The sequence below is a fragment of the Aquarana catesbeiana genome, linkage group LG03 (assembly GCF_042186555.1).
Source record: "Aquarana catesbeiana isolate 2022-GZ linkage group LG03, ASM4218655v1, whole genome shotgun sequence".
Lineage (NCBI taxonomy): Eukaryota > Metazoa > Chordata > Amphibia > Anura > Ranidae > Aquarana > Aquarana catesbeiana.
This window is the reverse complement of record NC_133326.1, coordinates 727,386,180-727,405,255: the sequence shown is the minus strand read 5'-3', so window position 1 is coordinate 727,405,255 and position 19,076 is coordinate 727,386,180. Positions and strand designations below refer to the sequence as shown.

At 46.5% G+C, this 19,076-nt stretch overlaps 1 protein-coding gene across 1 annotated transcript in view; it reads right to left on the bottom strand.

Moving 5' to 3' along the window:
* The window catches only part of LOC141133763 (phospholipid scramblase 1-like), a 57,105-nt gene that overhangs the window by 10,286 nt on the left and 27,743 nt on the right, over nt 1–19,076 (bottom strand). The window contains exons 4-5 of the mRNA XM_073623311.1: nt 8,637–8,818; nt 3,242–3,403 (exon numbers count right to left, since the gene is read on the bottom strand). Of these exons, the coding sequence (XP_073479412.1) occupies nt 3,242–3,403; nt 8,637–8,818 (344 nt within the window). The remainder of the gene's footprint in view (nt 1–3,241; nt 3,404–8,636; nt 8,819–19,076) is intronic.

Sequence of the window (19,076 nt, the reverse complement as noted above, 5' to 3'; positions counted from 1 at the left end):
TTGGAGGCTGTCCTGAATCTGGATTTTCATCAGGAAAATGGGGAAGGTTTGTTTTTTAATTTTTGGAGCAGCTGGCTCCAGCAAAATGGCCGCCGGTGCCGCCGCTAGATCTTCCCCCTTGTGTTCAGTGGAGAGAGGAAGGGGGCTCGATCCATGCAGCCAATGAATCGGCTTCTCCTCTCACAATACTGAAGCCGGGGTTAGCTGTATGGATCGGCCCTTCCCCTCTCCACTGAGCACACGGCGCCGGCCGCTCCTGGAGTTCCTTCTCAGTTCTACTCTTGACAAATGGACGTGTGCTGGGGGGCGTTATGGGAGGGGAGGGTCTGCACTGGCACTGATGGAGGGGGTGGTCTGCACTGAGGGGGCCCTGCACTAATAGAGGGGGGGTCTGCACTGAGGGGGGGTCTGTACTGATAAAGGGGGGGTCTACACTGATAGAGGGGGGTCTGCATTGTGGGGGGTCTGCACTGATAGAGGGGGGGTCTGCACTGAGGGGTGTCTGCACTGATAGAGGGCGGTCTGCACTGAGGGGGGTCTGCACTGATAGAGGGGGGTCTGCACTGAGGGGGGTCTGCACTGATAGAGGGGGGTTCTGCACTTATAGAGGGGGGTCTGCACTGATAAAGGGGGGGTCAGCACTGAGGGGGACCTGCACTGATAGAGGGGGGGTCTGCACTGAGGGGGGTCTGCACTGATGGAGGGGGTCTGCACTGAGGGGGTCTCCACTGATGGAGGGGGGTCTGCACTGAGGGGGTCTATACTGATAGATGGGGTGACTGCACTGAGGGGGGCCTGTATTGAGGGAGAGGGGTCTGTACTGAGGGGGTCTATACTGATGAGGGGGGTCTACACTGAGGGGGTCTAAACTGATAGAGGGGGTCTGTGCTTAGTGGGGGGGTCTGTACTGAGGGAGGAGGATCTATACTGCTGGAGGGGCGGTCTGTACTTAGTGGGGGGGGTCTTTACTGAGGGAGGGGGGTCTGTACTGAAGGGGGACCATAGTTGGACACCGATTTTTTTCCGCACCGGGTGACACCAGCTGTAGTGACGCCACTGGCTCTTGTCTCCGCAGCAATTTAACTTTAATGTACAGGAGAGGTGTTAACTATATACAGGAGGAGGGGGGGTAACTACATACAGGAGGAGGGGGTTAACTATATACAGGAGGGAGGGATTAGCTATATACAGGAGGAGGGGGGTTAGCTGTATACAGAAGGAGGGGGTTAACTATATACAGGAGGAGGGGGGTTAACTATATACAGGAGGAGGGTGGGGTTAGCTATATACAGGAGGAGGGGGGTTAACTATATACAGGAGGGGGAGAGTTAACTATATACAGGAGGGGGGTTAACTATATACAGGAGGGGGGGTTAACTATGTACAGGAGAGGGGAGTGTTAACTATATACAGGAGTGGGGGTTAACTATTTACAGGAGGGGGTTAACTATTTACAGGAGGGGGGTTAACTATGTACAAGAGGGGTTACTGTGTACAGTGGGGAGAACTATGTACAGGGGAGATACTATGTACAGGGGGGGTAACTATGTACAGGTGGGGTAACTATGCACAGCGAGTAACTATGTACAGGGGGGTAACTAGGGGGAGAGGGGAAACTATGTACAGGGAAGGGGGTAACTATGTACAGGGGGGGTAACTATGGCTCTGCCTGGGACACTGATTTAAGGACTGAGGCTGGGAACACTGGTGCAAAGACTGACTCTGCTGGTGGCACCTGATGCAAGGAGGAACTCTGCTGGGGGCAGCTGATGCAAGGAGGGACTCTGCTGGGGGCGCCTGATGCAAGGATGGATTCTGCTGGGGGCACCTGATGCGAGGACGGACTCTGCTGGGGGCACCTGATGCAAGGAGGGACTCTGCCGGGGGGCACCTGATACAAGGACAGACTCTGCTGGGGACACCTGATGCAAGAACGGACTCTGCTGGGGGCACCTGATGCAAGGATGGACTCTGCTGGGGGCACCTGATGCAAGGACGGACTCTGCTGGGGACACCTGATGCAAGGAAGGACTCTGCTGGTGGCAGGCGACGTGGCTAGTGGCACCCTCAGGGATCCCACTGATTCGGCATTATGGTGAGTTGAATGATTTCATTTTATTTTACAATGTAATAATAGAAATAATGCACTTCAATCATCCTGACACCATAACAATCATGGTGCCGGGATGATTGAAGCGCTAACACCAGGTGTTTGGAGTATATTTATCTGCTGAAGCGAGGGTTCCCTGAGGGCGTTCAAAACGAAACGTAGGTCGGAACGGTACGTGGTCACGTGATTTTTACCTACGTCCGGTCGTCTGGTTGTCTCTCATGCCGGGTGGAACACACGCCGTCTTTCGATGTGATGCGACGGATCTCTGATACCAATCTTACCCTGACAAACGAGCAGCCCCAGTGCCGGGTAGGCCTAATCACCATCCAGCTATCTAGCCGTCCATGTGAGCAGGCACAATCCTGCAAAAGCGCTAGTGACTCTCTTTAAATAAAGGGGTCATTGGTATCTGGTAAGCAGATATCCATTTCTACAAGGTGTATTTTCTTCTGTCTTTTGGTGAAGGAACTTTTATATCTATCAATAGCAAGGAACTGGCACATCTTGGAAGATATCACTTTATTTTAGAATTTATTTTTCTCTGTTAACTATCACTAGTACACTATTGCATTGATACCATTGTGTTGGTTTCTGTGTAATATGGGTCAATTCCACTGTTAATATTTATATAAATATATGTTCCTTTTTTCCTTAGTACACAAGGTACACATTAAGCACAATTTACATTTGTTGCACTTCAATAATTTATTTTTCATTATTTTTTGAATAATCATTAGCGCCCCCTATCTATATATTTTTAAAAAGCATTCAGGTTGCACTTTAAAAATAGGAAAATATCATAGTTGTGTGTCAATTATAGTTGAGATAGCAGTTTCATCCAAACATGAAGACAAAAGACAGCAAAAATCACAATTTATAGATGTACTGTAGTTGGAAGACTGGAGGCACAAAGCTTGGAATACCATCTTTGGTCTGATCCCATTGCATTCTGTTCGGGGTGATGGGGCTGATCTTTGGTTGGGTGGGATACAACAATCATTTAGACAGTTGTAAAAATTAGAGACACCCAGTCAAAATCCATCTTCACCCAGTCTGTGAGATCCAGTCTGCCTCTCCCAGAACTGCAGTAGGGACTGGGATCTATGTTCATTAGAGTTTACAAAATACCTCAAAGGTTACATTCCCGAAGATGTTGGTCTGGAAGCTGGGGCCCAGAACAAGGAAAATAACCTCCTTTGAGGGGTTCATGATGGACAAATGGGTGACAAAGGTGTTCCAGTGCAAAGTGATCAATCCAACGAGCCCATATGATGGGACAATCACCTCCACCTAGAACAGACACAAGTATTAGAACGTGAGGAACTGGAACCAACTGCTTTCTCTGAAAAACAATGGCATTTGTCCCGATTCTACCTTTTACAAGCCTTAAGTTAGTAACATTTTTAAAACATTTGCAGGTATGCTTTACTTATAATGCCCAACAGGTTACAGCTGCAACCCAAACCCTGTGAAAATATTGCTGAATTGTGTGGTCATGGATACTAATAAAACTCAAATTAATATTTATCTGGATGGATTTAGCCCGGCTTTGGGGTTTCCTAGAGAGTCCTAGACACTGCCTGGATATACAGTGCCTTGAAAAAGTATTCATACCCCTTGAATTTTTCCACATTTTGTCATGTTACAACCAAAAACGTAAATGTATTTTATTTGGATTTTATTTGATAGACCAACACAAAGTGACACATAATTGTGAAGTGGAAGGAAAATGATAAATGGTTTTAAAAATTTCTTACAAATAAATATGTGAAAAGCTTGGCATGCATTTGTATTCAGCCCCCTTTACTCTGATACCCCTAACTAAAATCTAGTGGAACCAATTGCCTTCAGAAATCATCTAATTAGTAAATAGAGTCCACCTGTGTGTAATTTAATCTCAGTATAAATACAGCTGTTCTGTGAAGCCCTCAGAGGTCTGTTAGAGAACCTTAGTGAACAAACAGCATCTTGAAGGCCAAGGAACACACCAGACAGGTCAGGGATAAAGTTGCGGAGAAGTTTAAAGCAGGGTTAGGTTATAAAAAATATCCCAAGCTTTGAACATCTCATGGAGCTCTGTTCAATCCATCATCCGAAAATGGAAAGAGTATGGCACAACTGCAAACCTACCAAGACATGGTCGTCCACCTAAACTGACCGGCCGGGCAAGGAGAACATTCATCAGAGAAGCAGCCAAGAGGTCCATGATAACTCTGCAGGAGCTGCAGAGATCCACAGCTCAGGTGGGAGAATCTGTCCACAGGACAACTATTAGTTGTGCTCTTCACAAATCTGCCCTTCATGGAAGAGTGGCAAGAAGAAAGACATTGTTGAAAGTTTGCGAGAAGCCATGTGGGGGACACAGCAAACATGTGGAAGAAGGTGCTCTGGTCAGATGAGACCAAAATTGAACTTTTTGACCTAAAAGCAAAACGCTACGTGTGGGGAAAAACTAACACTGCACATCACCTTGAACACACCATCCCCACCGTGAAACATGGTGGTGGCAGCATCATGTTGTGGGGATGCTTTTCTTCAGCAGGGACAGGGAAGCTGGTCAGAGTTGATGAGAAGATGGATGGAGCCAAATAATGAGCAATCTTAGAAGAAAATCTGTTAGAGTCTGCAAAAGACTTGAGACTGGGGGGAGCTTCACCTTCCAACAGGACAACGACCCTAAACATACAGCCAGAGCTACAATGGAATGGTTTAGATCAAAGCATATTCATGTGTTAGAATGTCCCAGTCACAGTCCAGACCGAAATCCAATTGAGAATCTGTGGCAAGACTTGAAAAATACTGTTCACAGACGCTCTCTATCCAGTCTGACAGAGCTTGAGATATTTTGCAAAGAAGAATGGGCAAAAATGTCCATCTCTAGATGTGCAAAGCTGGTAGAGACATCCCCAAAAATACTTGCAGCTGTAATTGCAGAGAAAGGAGGTTATACAAAGTATTGACTCCGGGGGGCGCCATACAAATGCCCTCCCCACACTTTTCACATATTTACTTGTAAAAAAATGTAAAACCATTTATCATTTTCCTTCCACTTTACAATTATGTGCCACTTTGTGTTGGTCTATCACATAAAATCGCAATAAAATACATTTACTTTTTCGGCTGTAACATGACAAAATTTGGAAAATTTCAAGGGGTGTGAATACTTTTTCAAGACACTGTACTTGTTGTTGCGGGGGCTCCTTGTGCAGTGTAGAGGGTCAAGACATTAGAAAGGAATTCAGCTGAATAAACAGTTACACACCTAAACTGCGTTCAGATCCTGTGAAGGTGGAGATGACGATCATTGGAGATGAAGTCAATTGGAGCCGAATGATAAACACCAGTTCTTCCCAATCTCTAGGCTCAAATACAAGGGATTGTCCAGCATATGTTACAGGGAAGCTGGGCAATGCCTTGGTGGACATGTACCAAAGAAAAATTATGTTTTAAAAACTCCATTTGACGGGGAGCAGCAATATTTATAATGCTGTAACCACCTCTCTCCCTAGCCTATTATACAGCTAGGCAGGAGCACGGTTATTCCAGGTGGTCCTCCCAGATGCAAGCCCTAGGGACAAAGCGGAACACGGATCGCTATACCAGGCCGGCCCTAGTACCTTTCATCTATACCAGACCCCTATGCTAGATGAGGGTCATTGACCATATATGGTCATTTCCATATATGATCATTGATGTCAGCTGAGGGATCCTACCTGCTTTGTATATATCTAGCTGTCATCAACTGGACTTTTTCTACAAAAGGGAAGAAACCAGGCCGGACATGTGTCAGCAGTTGGCATTTTTCTTTTCTCTTTTGACAGGTGTCCAGTTGTGATTGTGTTGCATGATTGATAGTGGATGTACAGTACATTGGGTGATTTTTTTTTTTATTTTTATTTAAAAGGCTGTGTACATTTTTTAAGAATGAGTAGGGGCACATACCTCTTACTCATTCACATGGGGTGGGGGAGGGGGTATCTGGATGCCCCCTTATTGTTAAACTGAGTTTCTAAATTCTGCACATACCCACAACTAGGGATGAGCCTGATGTTCGACTCGAACGTAAGTTCGACTCAAACATCGGGTGTTCGCCTGTTCGCTGAACAGCGAACAATCTGCGGTGTTCGCGGAAAATTCGAAAACCATCGGAACACCGTTAAAGTCTATGGGACACGAACATGAAAAATCAAAAGTGCTAATTTTAAAGGCTTATATGCAAGTTATTGTCATAAAAAGTGTTTGGGGACCCGGTTCCTGCTCCAGGGGACATGGATCAGTGCAAACATTTTTTTTTTAAAACGGCCGTTTTTTAAGGAGCAGTGATTTTTTTAATGCTTAAAGTGAAACAATAAAAATAAAATATTGCTTTAAATATCGTGTCTGGGGGGTTTCTATAGTATTATGGAAAAAAATCTTGCGAGCCACAATTATCCAGTGCCTTAATGGAAATTCAACCAAACAGCTACCCGGCTGCAGGCGCAGATCACGTATTCATGACCGTGCGATAAATGATATATGAAAAAAATCGATTCTATAGTATGCCTGTAAAGTGGCGCATTTTTCCTGTGTTTAGAACAATACCACAGCAAAATGACATTTCTAAAGGAAGAAAAGTAATTTAAAACTGATCGCGGCTGCAATGAATTGTCGGGTCCCGGCAATATAGATAAAACTCATTGAAAAAAAGAGCAAAAAAAAAAAAAAGTCCATTACCAGGCCCTTTGGGTCTGGTATGAATATTAAGGGGAGCCCGGAACCAAAATTAAAAAAAGAAAATTGCGTGGGGGTCCCCCTAAAAACCATACCAGTATGGATTTTAAGGGGAACCCTGCGCCAAAATTTTTTAAAAAATGGTGTAGGGGTCCCCCCAAAAATCCATACCAGACCCTTATCTGAGCATGCAACCTGACAGGCTGCAGGAAAAGAGGAGGGGATGAGAGAGCTGCCCTCTCTGCTGAACCATACCAGGCCACATGCCCTCAACATGGGGAGGGTGCTTTGGGGTCTGACCCCAAAGCACCTTGTCCCCATGTTGATGTCTTTTTTACCATTTTTGACACATTTTTTGTGAAATGGTGGGGTACAATGAACCCCATAACCAATTCACATGGGGGGGAGGACGGGATCTGGGGGTCCCCTTGTTAAAGGGGGCTTTCAGATTCCGATAAGCCCCCCCGCACGCATACCCCCACAACCACCGTGGGGATGAGGCCCTTGTCCCCATCAGCATGGGGACAAGGTGCTTTTGGGTCAGACCCCAAAGCATCCACCCCAGGTTGAGGGCATATGGCCTGGTACAGTTCAGGAGTTGGGGGGGGGCGCTCTCGAGGCCCTTGTCCTCATCAGCCTGTGGGTACCAAGGGACCCCTCATTGTGAGGGCATGTGGCCTGTTATGGTTCAGGAGGGGGAGAGTGCACTCATCCCCCCTTTCTTGGGCTGTCAGGCTTCATACTCGATAAGGGTCTGGTATGAAATTTTGGGGGAGGACCTCACACAGGACCTGAAGGGCCTGGTATAAATTATGGGGGGATCCCCATGCCTTTTTTTAACTATCTGGGCCGAATTGCTTACATGGCTGGGAACTCCTAGCTATGTTAATAAATGGGGTGACATCACTGGTTGTGACTGGGTGGTGCCAGCAATTCTGCAGTAATTCCACCATTCTATGTGAAGCTCGGCTACCGCCAAAGGGGTAAATGTTCAGGCACTTGTCCAAACACCTGAACAGCCAAAGTTTGGTTCAAACTTGTGCTCAGACTAAACCTTAAGCCCAACCCTAGTGGTGAGTGACCGTCTTGATGTGAAAGTAACACAGGGACCTTCCAATGCTGTCCTACATTAGAAGAGAACAGCGGTAAAGACTGAGATACCACTAGAACCTCAGATGTCAAGGAGTCACATTCTAGGTCTATAAAAAAATGCTGTGTGAATGTCTCAAGCATTCACTCAACTGTCACGAATAACCCCTGTGTTTGGCCTATTTGGCTTATTTTCTATTATCGTCAGCTCCATCTAGTGGCCATATTGCTGTATTATCTTGATTGAGGCATTTCAGAAAAATTCCACATTATGGCTACTAGATGGAGCTGACGGGTCATATTAACTAAACATATTAGAGGAAATACAGGGATATCCATGACAGCTGAGCAAATTCTTGAGACATTCATATGGCAATTTTTGTAATAAATAGACACAGCCAGTATATTTTTCAGAGAGGGGGAATCAGAAGGGCAGAAAGACATGCAGAAGACCAGAGACTAGGTAGAAACCTTAGGGTATCCTGTGTCTTTCCTGTACTCTATGCACATGTACAATATAATCTACAAAAACCCAACTGAAGTGGCCAGTGCCCATCATTCCGAATACTCAGGGACAAGAAATGTTCCTGGGAACAAATGCGTTGACTTAGAACATTGGCAATATAGATATTGGAGAGCTGGAGATGAATATCCATTCCCAACAATAAAGTCTTGTTACCAACAGCATTAGTGATATACAATAAATAATATAAAGGCCACCGACCAGATGAGAACAGCGACACGCGTGGCTCTCCAGCAACACCATGACATCCTGACCCCCATTGTTGCGAACCTTCAGATCGTAGAGGGGCCCACAGCACTGCACATATTGGTTGGCCTGATACATCCGCTGGCCCATCTGATCCAGAACATCAAAGCTCCGCCCCGAGCCTTGTGACACCGTGACTACGGGAAAAAAGAAATGGACATTGAAAGTGATTACAAAGGAAATTATGCAACCTTAGTTCCAGTTTTTTGTCCTGGTGGGCCTTGACAAATGTCCTATTTCTCTATAATGATGCTCATCTTCAGGCTCTATGTCTTTTAGCTCCCCACTATTCTTCCTTCTCTTCAAAGTATTCTCCATACTTAATTTCTACCCTACCTTGCTCCCAACCAGAGTCCTCCTTGACATCATTAGTCACGTGCCAAGAATTCTCCACATTCAGGCCACCTGGAGGCTTCCTGCAATAACTCCCTGGGGGGTAAATTTAGTAAAACTGGTGCACTCAGAATCCAGTGCAGCTGTGCATGGTAGCCAATCAGCTTCTAACTTCAGCTTCTTAAATTAAGCTTTGGCAATAAAACCTGGAAGCTGATTGGTTTCCTTGTGTACTTGGGGTGTGCTGCAGAACTACATTTTCCATCACCCTTCAGACCACACATAGCATGTGTGGATGGGCTATGGGCAGACTTGTTGGGTTGGTGGGTGAAACCCTGGGCAGTCACCACCAAGATTTGTACTGTTCCACTGTTACTAGATGCTGAGCTGAAAAAAAAGGCATACTGTAGGAGGTAGGCTGGAGCCTGGTGGGCAAAAGATTACCTAATGTTAATAAGTGAAGAAGCTCTGATATGATTACAGCAGAGCAAATGAGGTTAAACCTACTGGGTGGTTTTAAGGGGACTGGTTAAGTGCCACACAAAGAACAAGTGCAGGCTTCTGGTACCACACACAGGAATTGTGGGGCTGAGAGTCTTTGAAGGCAGACTTTCTATAAGGATTACAGAACAAGATAAGAGAAGATGTACTAGATGTACTCCTCTAATATGAAAAACAAATTTTCTTGATCATACATCACGGGACACAGAGTATTCATTACATAGTGGGTTAGATAGGCACCATCGGTGATTGGACACTGGTTAACCCCAAGTTAATCCTATATATATATTTATATTACAAGTGGATTTTCTTCATTGAGTAGTTAATGTCTTACCTGATTTCCACCACTAGAGGGAGTAAAGAGCAAACTTACGTGCTTTTCAGACACACTCACTGAAGCTGGTGTCCAATCCATTCCCTTCCTCCACTGCAGGTGTGCAGATGCCAGGCAGGGATGGACTGGCCATCGGGACTACCGGGAGATTCCCGGTGGGCCGATGGCTCAGTGGGCCAGTTTCAGAGACAGGGGAGGAGAGAGATACACAGCGCCAAATGTAGCATTAAAACAAATTTTATTCCAGTTACTGACAAAGTTAGTAGGGTGAATGGCATTGACACACTGTGCAAGAGTCCAGGCTTGTCATCAATTTGAATTAGGAGCCGCCACCGGGAAGCAGATGCAGAGCAGATGCAGAGCATCGGTGTGTACTACTACTTCCTGGTGTCGGAGGAATGATGGCCTGAAGGATGCGTCACCTCCCACATCTTGCATCATTTCCGGATGATGACATCACGTCCGCCCCATCATGCGTTCCACCGCTACCAGGAAGTAGTAGTACACACCGATGCTCTGCATCTACTGGCCCGATCGGTTCCCGGTGGCGGCTCCTAATTCAGGTCGATGACAAGCCTGGACTCTTGCACAGTTTCTCAATGCCTTTCACCCTACTAACTTTGTTAGTAACTGGAATAAAAAATCAAGTTAGACTTACCGGTAACTTGTTTTCCAGGAGTCTTTCGGGACAGCACCTTGAGAGCGTGGCTCCACCCACTTGACAGGAAACACACCTCCACCAAACTTTAAAAGAAGACTCCTTCCCACTTATCATCAGTAGTAGTAGAGAACCTCCGGCCCAAGCTGGAACACATAATCAGAATATGGTTAGTCACAGCATAGTAATTTAATACAATAAGGGCGGGTTGCTGCTGTCCTGAAAGACTCCTGGAAAACAAGTTACTGGTAAGTCTAACTTGATTTTTCCCTTAACGTCTTTCAGGACAGCACCTTGAGAGGATAACAGAGACTTACCCACTTAGGGAGGGACCACAGCCTGCAAGACCTTTCTGCCAAAAGCTTGTTCACTTGCTGACAGAAGATCCAGCCTGTAATGACGGACAAACGTAAGGTAACTTGACCACGTAGCCGCCCTACAAATCTGATCTGGGGTGGCACCAGCCATTTCTGCCCATGTAGTGGCCTGAGCCCTGGTAGAATGTGCTTTAATCCCCAGTGGGGGAGATAGCCCCGATTGAGAGTAGGCTGCTAGAATAGCTGATTTAAGCCATCTAGCTATAGACCCCTTAGAAGCTTGCTGGCCCTTCTTCTTACCAGAAAAAAGAATAAATAGAGAGTCCGAGGACCGAAAGTTACTTGTTACCTCCAGATAATGTAATAAAGTCCTTCTTACATCCAAATTATGGAATTTGCCTTCTTTTTCCCCCGAAGGGTTAGAGCAAAAGGTTGGCAGGATGATCTCCTGCGACCTATTGTGTGCTGACACCACCTTTGGCAAAAAACCCGGATCGGTTTTAAGTATAATCCTATCTGTGTAGATAGTTAAAAAGGGTCTCTTAACAGATAGGGCGTGCAGCTCACCAATTCTCCTTGCTGACGTTATTGCCACTAAGAACAAAGTCTTAAGAGTAAGATTCCTTAGAGAGATTTCTTGTAGTGGTTCAAAAGGTTCCTTTGTGAGGGCTTGCAGGACCACTGATAGATCCCAATTGGGAAAGTGCTTAGCCGGAGCTGGTCTAGATCTGGTAAGTGCCTTGAAAAATCTTATAACCAAGGGCTCAGAAGAGATTGGTCTTTCTAGAAATACTCCCAAAGCAGCTACTTGCACTTTAAGGGTGCTGACTGACAATCCCTTGTCTGCCCCCTCTTGAAGAAATTCCAAAATTGACACTAAATTTCTACTTTTCTCTTAGTCGAACGACAAAAACAGTTGAAGACCTTCCAATATTTAGCATAGCTTTTTCTGGTCACTATTTTCCTACTGGAAAGTAAGGTAGTTACCAAGGGTTGTGACAGACCCTTGTTTCTTAACAACTGCTCCTCAGAAACCAGGCCGTGAGGCTTAGACTGGCCACTCCCGGATGCTGTATTGGACCCTGTAGGAGCAGGTCTTGCCGGAGAGGCAGCCGCCAAAATGGTTTGACTGCCATCTGTAGAATGGTGGAAAACCATGCCCTCTTTGGCCAAAATGGAGTAATTAGGATTACTGCCACCTTCTCCCTCTGTATCTTTCTTAACACCAACGGGATAAGTTGGAAAGGAGGAAATGCGTAACCCAGATGGAAGTTCCAGGGCTGGATTAACGCATCTGTCCCCTAGGCCTTGTCGTTTCTGTGTATAGAGAAAAATACTGGGAGTTGTGTATTTTCCTCTGACGCAAATAGGTCTATTTGTGGTTGACCCCAGGCCCTGGTAATCAATGCAAAGATTTCCGGATTCAGGCTCCATTCTGACTCCTGAATCCGCCTTCTGCTTAGATAATCTGCCACTACATTTAAGGTGCCTTTGAGGTGGACTGCTGATAAGGACCGAACATGCTTTTCTGCCCAAACCAGGATCTTTGAAGCTAGCAACTGAAGTGTTTTGCTTCTTGTGCCCCCCTGTTTGTTTAGGTAGGCTATGGTAGTGGCGTTGTCTGAGAAGACCCGGACATGGGAACCTTGAAGGATAGGAGAGAAGGCTAAAGCTAAGGCAACTGCCTTTAGCTCCCTCCAATTTGAGGACCTCTTTGCTTCTGTCCGTGACCACATTCCTTGCGTGAAGTCTTGGTCTAAGTGAGCTCCCCAACCCCATACACTGGCATCTGTCGTTACCACCTTTTCTATTGGAAATGACCAGAGCAGGCCTTCCGACAGATTCTCCTGTCTTCTCCACCACCAAAGCGATCTCTTGACTTTGGTGGGTATCTTTACCTTTGCTTCCAGAGATTCTGACCTGTGATTCCATATTCTCAGGAGAAAGCTCTGGAGAGGCCTGAAAATGCAACCTTGCCCATTGAATGGCTGGTATGGTTGCGGTTAGGGTTCCTAGGGATGACATCACTTGTCGGACTGATAATTCCTGGCTTGCCTGTAAGGACGCTACCACCTTCTGGACCTTCATCTTCTTCTCTTCTGGGAGAAAAATCTTTTGTTCCCTTGAACAGATCTGATACCCCAGGAATAATATTTTCTGGGCTGGATTGAAATTTGACTTCTGCATATTTATGATCCAACCCAGGGTTTCTAGATGACCTCGGGTTTTTCCGAGGTCGTCTAGCAGCCTTTCCCTGGAGGGGGCAAAAAGGAGTAGGTCGTCCAAGTACGGAATTACCGCAATCCCCTGCATGCGAAGAGGTGCAAGCGCTTCTGCCATTATTTTTGTAAATATTCGTGGGGCAGAAGACAGGCCAAAGGGGAGGGCCCTGAATTGCAAGTGCAGAACCTCTTTTCCCAAATTTATCGCCAATCTTAGGAATCTTTGGGACTGCAGGGCTATAGGGATATGCAGATAGGCATCTCGAAGGTCTATTGATGCCATAAAGCATTCCCTTGTCAATAGATTTTTGACCCTGAAGATGGAGTCCATACGAAACCTTTTGTATTGGACTGATCTGTTCAGCGGTTTCAGGTTTAGGATTAAACGAAAATTTCCGGATAGTTTCTTTATCAGGAATATACGGGAATAAAATCCCTGATAAAGCTCCCCCTGTGGGACGTAAGTCATAACCCCCTGATCTATCAGATCCCTTAATAGGCTCTTCATTGCCAGGGATTTTGTTACATCTCTTGGAAGATTTGTCATCAAGTACCTTTCTGAGGGGAGATCTGAAAACTCTATATTGTAACCCTGGGCTAGCATATTCAGAATGTACTGGTTTTCTGTTATGCTTGCCCAATAGGGGAGAAAGAAAGCCTTGTAGTCTTCCCCCTACCTGTAACCGACTGTCATTGCATCTTGCAGGAGGATGGAAAAGGACATTTCCTCTGCCCTTACCCCTCTGCCCTGACCAACTTTTCTTTTTTTTCTTGAGGCTTGTTTTGTTCCTGAGCCCTTTGAGGACGAAAAAACCATTTGACTGGTTGTTTCTTCTTTCTGACAGGAAAAGATTTCTTTTTATCTGCAGTCCTGTCCAGAACTGAATCCAAATCAGGGCCAAACAATAAGTCTTCTAGAAAAGGGACCCCGCATAATTTGTTTTTACATGCTGTGTCCCCTTGCCAAGTCTTTAGCCATAAAGCCCGTCTAACAGAATTAGCAAGGGCTGCCGCCTTAGCTGTCATCCTGATAGACTCTGCTGAGGCATCAGAGACATAGGCTACGGCTGCTGAGAGGGTAGAAAAGGAGTCAAGGATTTCTTGCTTAGGGGAATCTGCTATTATATGAGCTTTAAGCTGATTTACCCAATACTCCAAGTTCCTGGAGATGCAAGTAGTTGCCATTGCTGGCTTAAGGTTGCCCATAATGGATTGCCAAGTCCGCTTGAGCTGTTGATCAATTTTTTTATCCATGGGGTCTTTTAAGATCCCCATGTCCTCAAATGCTAGATCAGTAGATTTTGACACTTGAGAAAAGGCTGCATCAAGTTTTGGAACCTTATTCCAAAGAGCCGCTGGGTCTTCATCAAAAGGGAACCTTCTCTTATGAGCCCTAGAGAAAAATGGTTTCCTATCAGGGTCAGCCCATTCTTTTCTGATTGTTTCAGAAATCACTGCATGGACTGGAAAGGTACGGGACTTAGACTCGCTAAGCCCTGCATACATCTTGTCATGTAAAGACATTTCCTTATGCTCTTCCTCAAGGCCTAGAGTAGCATAAATAGCCTTTAAAAGGCCATCCACCTGATCCAAAGACAATTTATATTTGGAAGACATATTTTCCAGCTCATCGCCATCCTCATTTGATTCATTAGAATGGGATGGGGAAAGCCCTTCCTGGTTCAGAGGACCCATCTCTGCCTCCACTGCCGGGATTAACAGTGAGCCTTGAGAAGACTGTGAGGTAGTGGGCTGACTTGAAGATGGATAGGTGAGTGAGGATATGAAGGATTGAATAGTAGCATTCAATTCCTTTTTTGCAGATGTGATTAGATCGCTGCATGCGGAAGTGGTTTCTTCCCTCACCAAGGAGTCAATACATGCTTGACATAAAGCCTTTTTCCAGCCATCATTTAACTTAATTTTGCATGAAGGACATTTCTTTCTAATCCCAGGGTCAGAGCTCTTGGCCTGCCATGATAAGGGAAAAAGAGAGAGAAAAAGACAAACCATCTTTTAGAGTCAGCTTGATTACTCAAGGTTGCTCACCACAGGTGCACAGTGAGAAAAGCTATCAGATTCATGTGCCCTGACAGGCCCCTCCGCCACCAGGGGGAAAAAATACCCTCAAACTTCACTAACATTTAGAGAGAAGAGGGCTAGAGAGAGACCCCACAGTAAAGCTGAGCAGAAACTACAGTCTGCTCCTTACCTGGGCCTTGCTGGTGCCTGTGCCTGTTCCACTGGCTGCGGTTCCTGAATCCATGCTGAGGCAGCAGCTTGATGCCTGTGGCGAAAACGCCGGTTACGGACTCCAATAGCACCTGTGCGCCGGACCGGAACCGGAACCGGAAATAAATAGGCACCAGACCTATTCCTCCCTCCTCCCCCTGCGCTTCCGGCGGAAATGACGCCTGGCGCCTGCTCCATGGATGCCACCCCACTTCCGGATACCTCACATCCGGCGGATGCAGTCCTCTGACTGCCCTTCCCAAGATGGCGGCGGCGTCAGGGAAAAAACATGTGCAGGCAAGAAAAAACAAACAAAAACGCCTGACATGCCTGACGCCCCTGCCTGGGAGCAGCAATACCCGGAGCAGTTCTGGCTCTCCCCGAGCACTGACGAGGGAGAAGGAGCCCATCCACCCGGCACCTGTAAGCCTGTGGAAAATGGGAGGAATCGGCTCTCCTGAGGTAGGTAAAAAATAATAGTGGAGTAGGGAGCCTGTTCTCTCAGGACAGATCCTTGAGAGCTCCAAACTCCCACATGTGTTCCCGCCGGAGGAAACACATAAACTGTTGATAAGTGGGAAGGAGCCTCCTTTTAAAGTTTGGTGGAGGTGTGTTTCCTGTCAAGTGGGTGGAGCCACGCTCTCAAGGTGCTGTCCTGAAAGACGTTAAGGGAAAGTTGTTTTAATGCTACATTTGGCGCTGTGTATCTCTCTCTCCTCCCCTGTCACATTGTGTGTTGGGAGGGGTACAGAGCTGGGTTGGAGGTGCCCATCAAGTCCTGTAGTAGCATTGCATCTGGTGACAAGTGACTTGGCAGGTGACAGGCGATGGGGCAAGTGACATGCGGCACCTGGTGGCAGGTGATGTGGCAAGTGACAAGCTGCCTTTGCTGACAAGTGACGTGGCAAGTGATGTTTTGCATCTGGTGGCAGGTAACGTGGCAAGTGACATGCGGCATCTGGTGGCAGGCGACGTGGCAAGTGACATGCGGCATCTGGTGGCAGGCGACGTGGCAAGTGACACGCTGCATCTGGTGGCAGGCAACGTGGCAAGTGACAAGCTGCCTCTGCTGACAAGTGATGTGGCAAGTGACATTCTGCATCTGGTGGCAGGTAACGTGGCAAGTGACATGCGGCATCTGGTGGCAGGCGACGTGGCAAGTGACAAGTGACAAGCTGCCTCTGCTGACAAGTGCTGTGGCAAGTGACACACTGCATCTGGTGGCAGGCGATGTGGCAAGTGACGTGGCAAGTGACACACTCAGGGCTCTCACTGATTCTGCATTATGGTGATTTGAACTATTTCATGTTATATTACAATGTAATAATAGAAATAATATGCTTCAATCATCCTGACACCATACCAACCATGGTGCCGAGAAGATTGAAGCGCCAACGCCAGGTGTTTAGAGTAAAGTGGGCCGGTCTGGATGAAGTCCAGGGCCAAATTTTTGTCCCAGTCCAGCTCTGATGCCAGGTGGCTAATTTTAAAGCCCAGAGCGTTCAGAGCTCTGTAAACAGATGGACACAGAGTGTGGGCAGGAAGCATCTTAAAGTGGTCGGATCCAGGCTAACCCAAGACACCTACTCGGCATCAGGTTGTGCAGTATTAAGCATATATGTATATTGTGAGACTTTTAGCACAGCAGTGATTGCATATGTACTAGTACCTCTGCTTTGTAGCTTGGGACTATGTCTCCTCGTAAGAGGGTCTCGGGGGGAGGTAACAAAGGCACAAGAAATTCAATGCCTGTGTCTAGGGGTCCTAAAGATGCCTGCAGATTACCATCCCCCCTTGCAAGACTGGAGCCAGCCTCACAGGATGAGTCAGTGCCCCTATCAGGATTTTGCAGCCTCTCCTAATGTTACAGCCCCACCGTATGTCACAGAGGATTCCCTTAGGGCTACATTGGAGGGTTTTGAGGGAAGAATTATGAATTTTATTTCAGCTTCCTTAAAAGATAGCAGAAAAAGGGGTAGATCCCCTCCCTCTGCTGCACTTTCTCTTTCAGATGATTCTTCTGACAATGAGGAGAGATCCCTATCCAGAGATAGGGATCAAGAGCAGTCTGAGGATTCAGAGGAAGAGGAGAAAGGTTCTTCCTCTCAGGCACTCAAGAAGCAGGTCCAATATTATGCCCCGTACACACGGTCGGACATTGATCGGACATTTCAACAACAAAATCCTAGGATTTTTTCCGACGGATGTTGGCTCAAACTTGTCTTGCATACACACGGTCAAACAAATTTGTCGGAAAATCCGATCATTATGAATGCGGTGACACAAAACACGTACGTCGGGACTATAAACGGGCAGTAGCCAATAGCTTTCATCTCTTTATTTATTCTGAGCATTTTGTGCGTCGGATTTGTGTACACACAATCGGAAATTCCGACAACAGCTCTCAAACTTTGTGTGTCGGAAAATCCAATGGAAAATGTGTGATGGAGCCCACACACGGTCGGAATTTCCCACAACAAGGTCCTATCACGCATTTTCCGTCGGAAAATCCGACCGTGTGTACGGGGCATTATACTGAACTAGTGCGTTCCACATTTAAAATGCCCTCTGCTGAGGCCGCTACATACTCTGTTTCTTCCCTGGGAGTCAGAAAGATCCCACAGACTGCATTTTCCTTTCCAATTCATCCTGTAATGGATAAATTGTTGTATGAGGACTGGGGACATCCCGATAAACTGTTTACTCCTTCTAAAAGGTTTTCTATGCTTTATCCTCTGGAAGAAAGCTTCACCAAGAAGTGGGAGGTCCTATCCGTGGATGCGGCTGTCTCTTGTGTGAATAAAAACCTGACCTGTCCCTTGGACATTGCTCAGGTGTTTAAAGATCCAACTGATAAAAAGCTGGAAACTTTATTAAAAGCCTCCTTCTCCATGGCTGGCGCTGTAGTCCAACCTACAGTCGCAACTGTGGGTTTGTGTCAATTCCTCAAGGAACAGGTTAAGCAGATGCTTGGCCTCCTTCCCAGTGAGGAAGTGGAGAACTATGCAGACCTTCCACAGGTGCTGTGTTTTATGATTGATGCCATTCTGGATTCTGCCCAGCAAGCATCTTGTTTGTCTCTCCTGTTGGTACACATGCGCAGGTCCCTTTGACTTAAAAGTTGGGCAGCAGAGCTTTCATGCAAAAGATATTTAGCTGGCTTCCCATTCAAAGGGGAACGTCTATTTGGGGGTGACCTAGATAATTTTATCAAAAAAATTACAGGTGGTAAATCTACACTCCTACCAGTTAAGAGGAGTAAACGTCCACCATTCAAACGGTCTCTTTCCCCTTTCCCTGGAACATCAGGCTCTAAGCAGTGGCGACGGCCTTCCCAATCTACTTTCAGAGGAATGGCCCAGGGTCACACCCAAGGGCAGAAAAAGGCTTGGGGACTAAAGCCTGCCAAGCAGAGCCCCAAAACATCCCTATGAAGGGGCGCCCCCACTCGGCCGAGTGAGGGGAAGGCTCCTACAGTTTTCAGGAGCCTGGCGGGAAGAGGTTCAAGACAAGTGGGTGGTCTCTTCAGTATCTCTAGGTTACAAAATAGAGTTCCTAGAGCTTCCACCAGCTTGTTTCCTAAGGTCAAGAGTTCCCAAAGATCCAGTAAAGCGGAAACCGCTACTACTGGCCTTAGATCACTTACTATCCCAGGGAGTGATAGTAGAAATGAACCCAAAAGATCAGGGTTCAGGGTTCTACTCGAATCTCTTCACCGTTCCAAAGCCAAATGGAGATGTCAGACCCATCCTAGATCTAAAGGATCTGAATCAGTTTCTACATATTCGATCCTTCCGA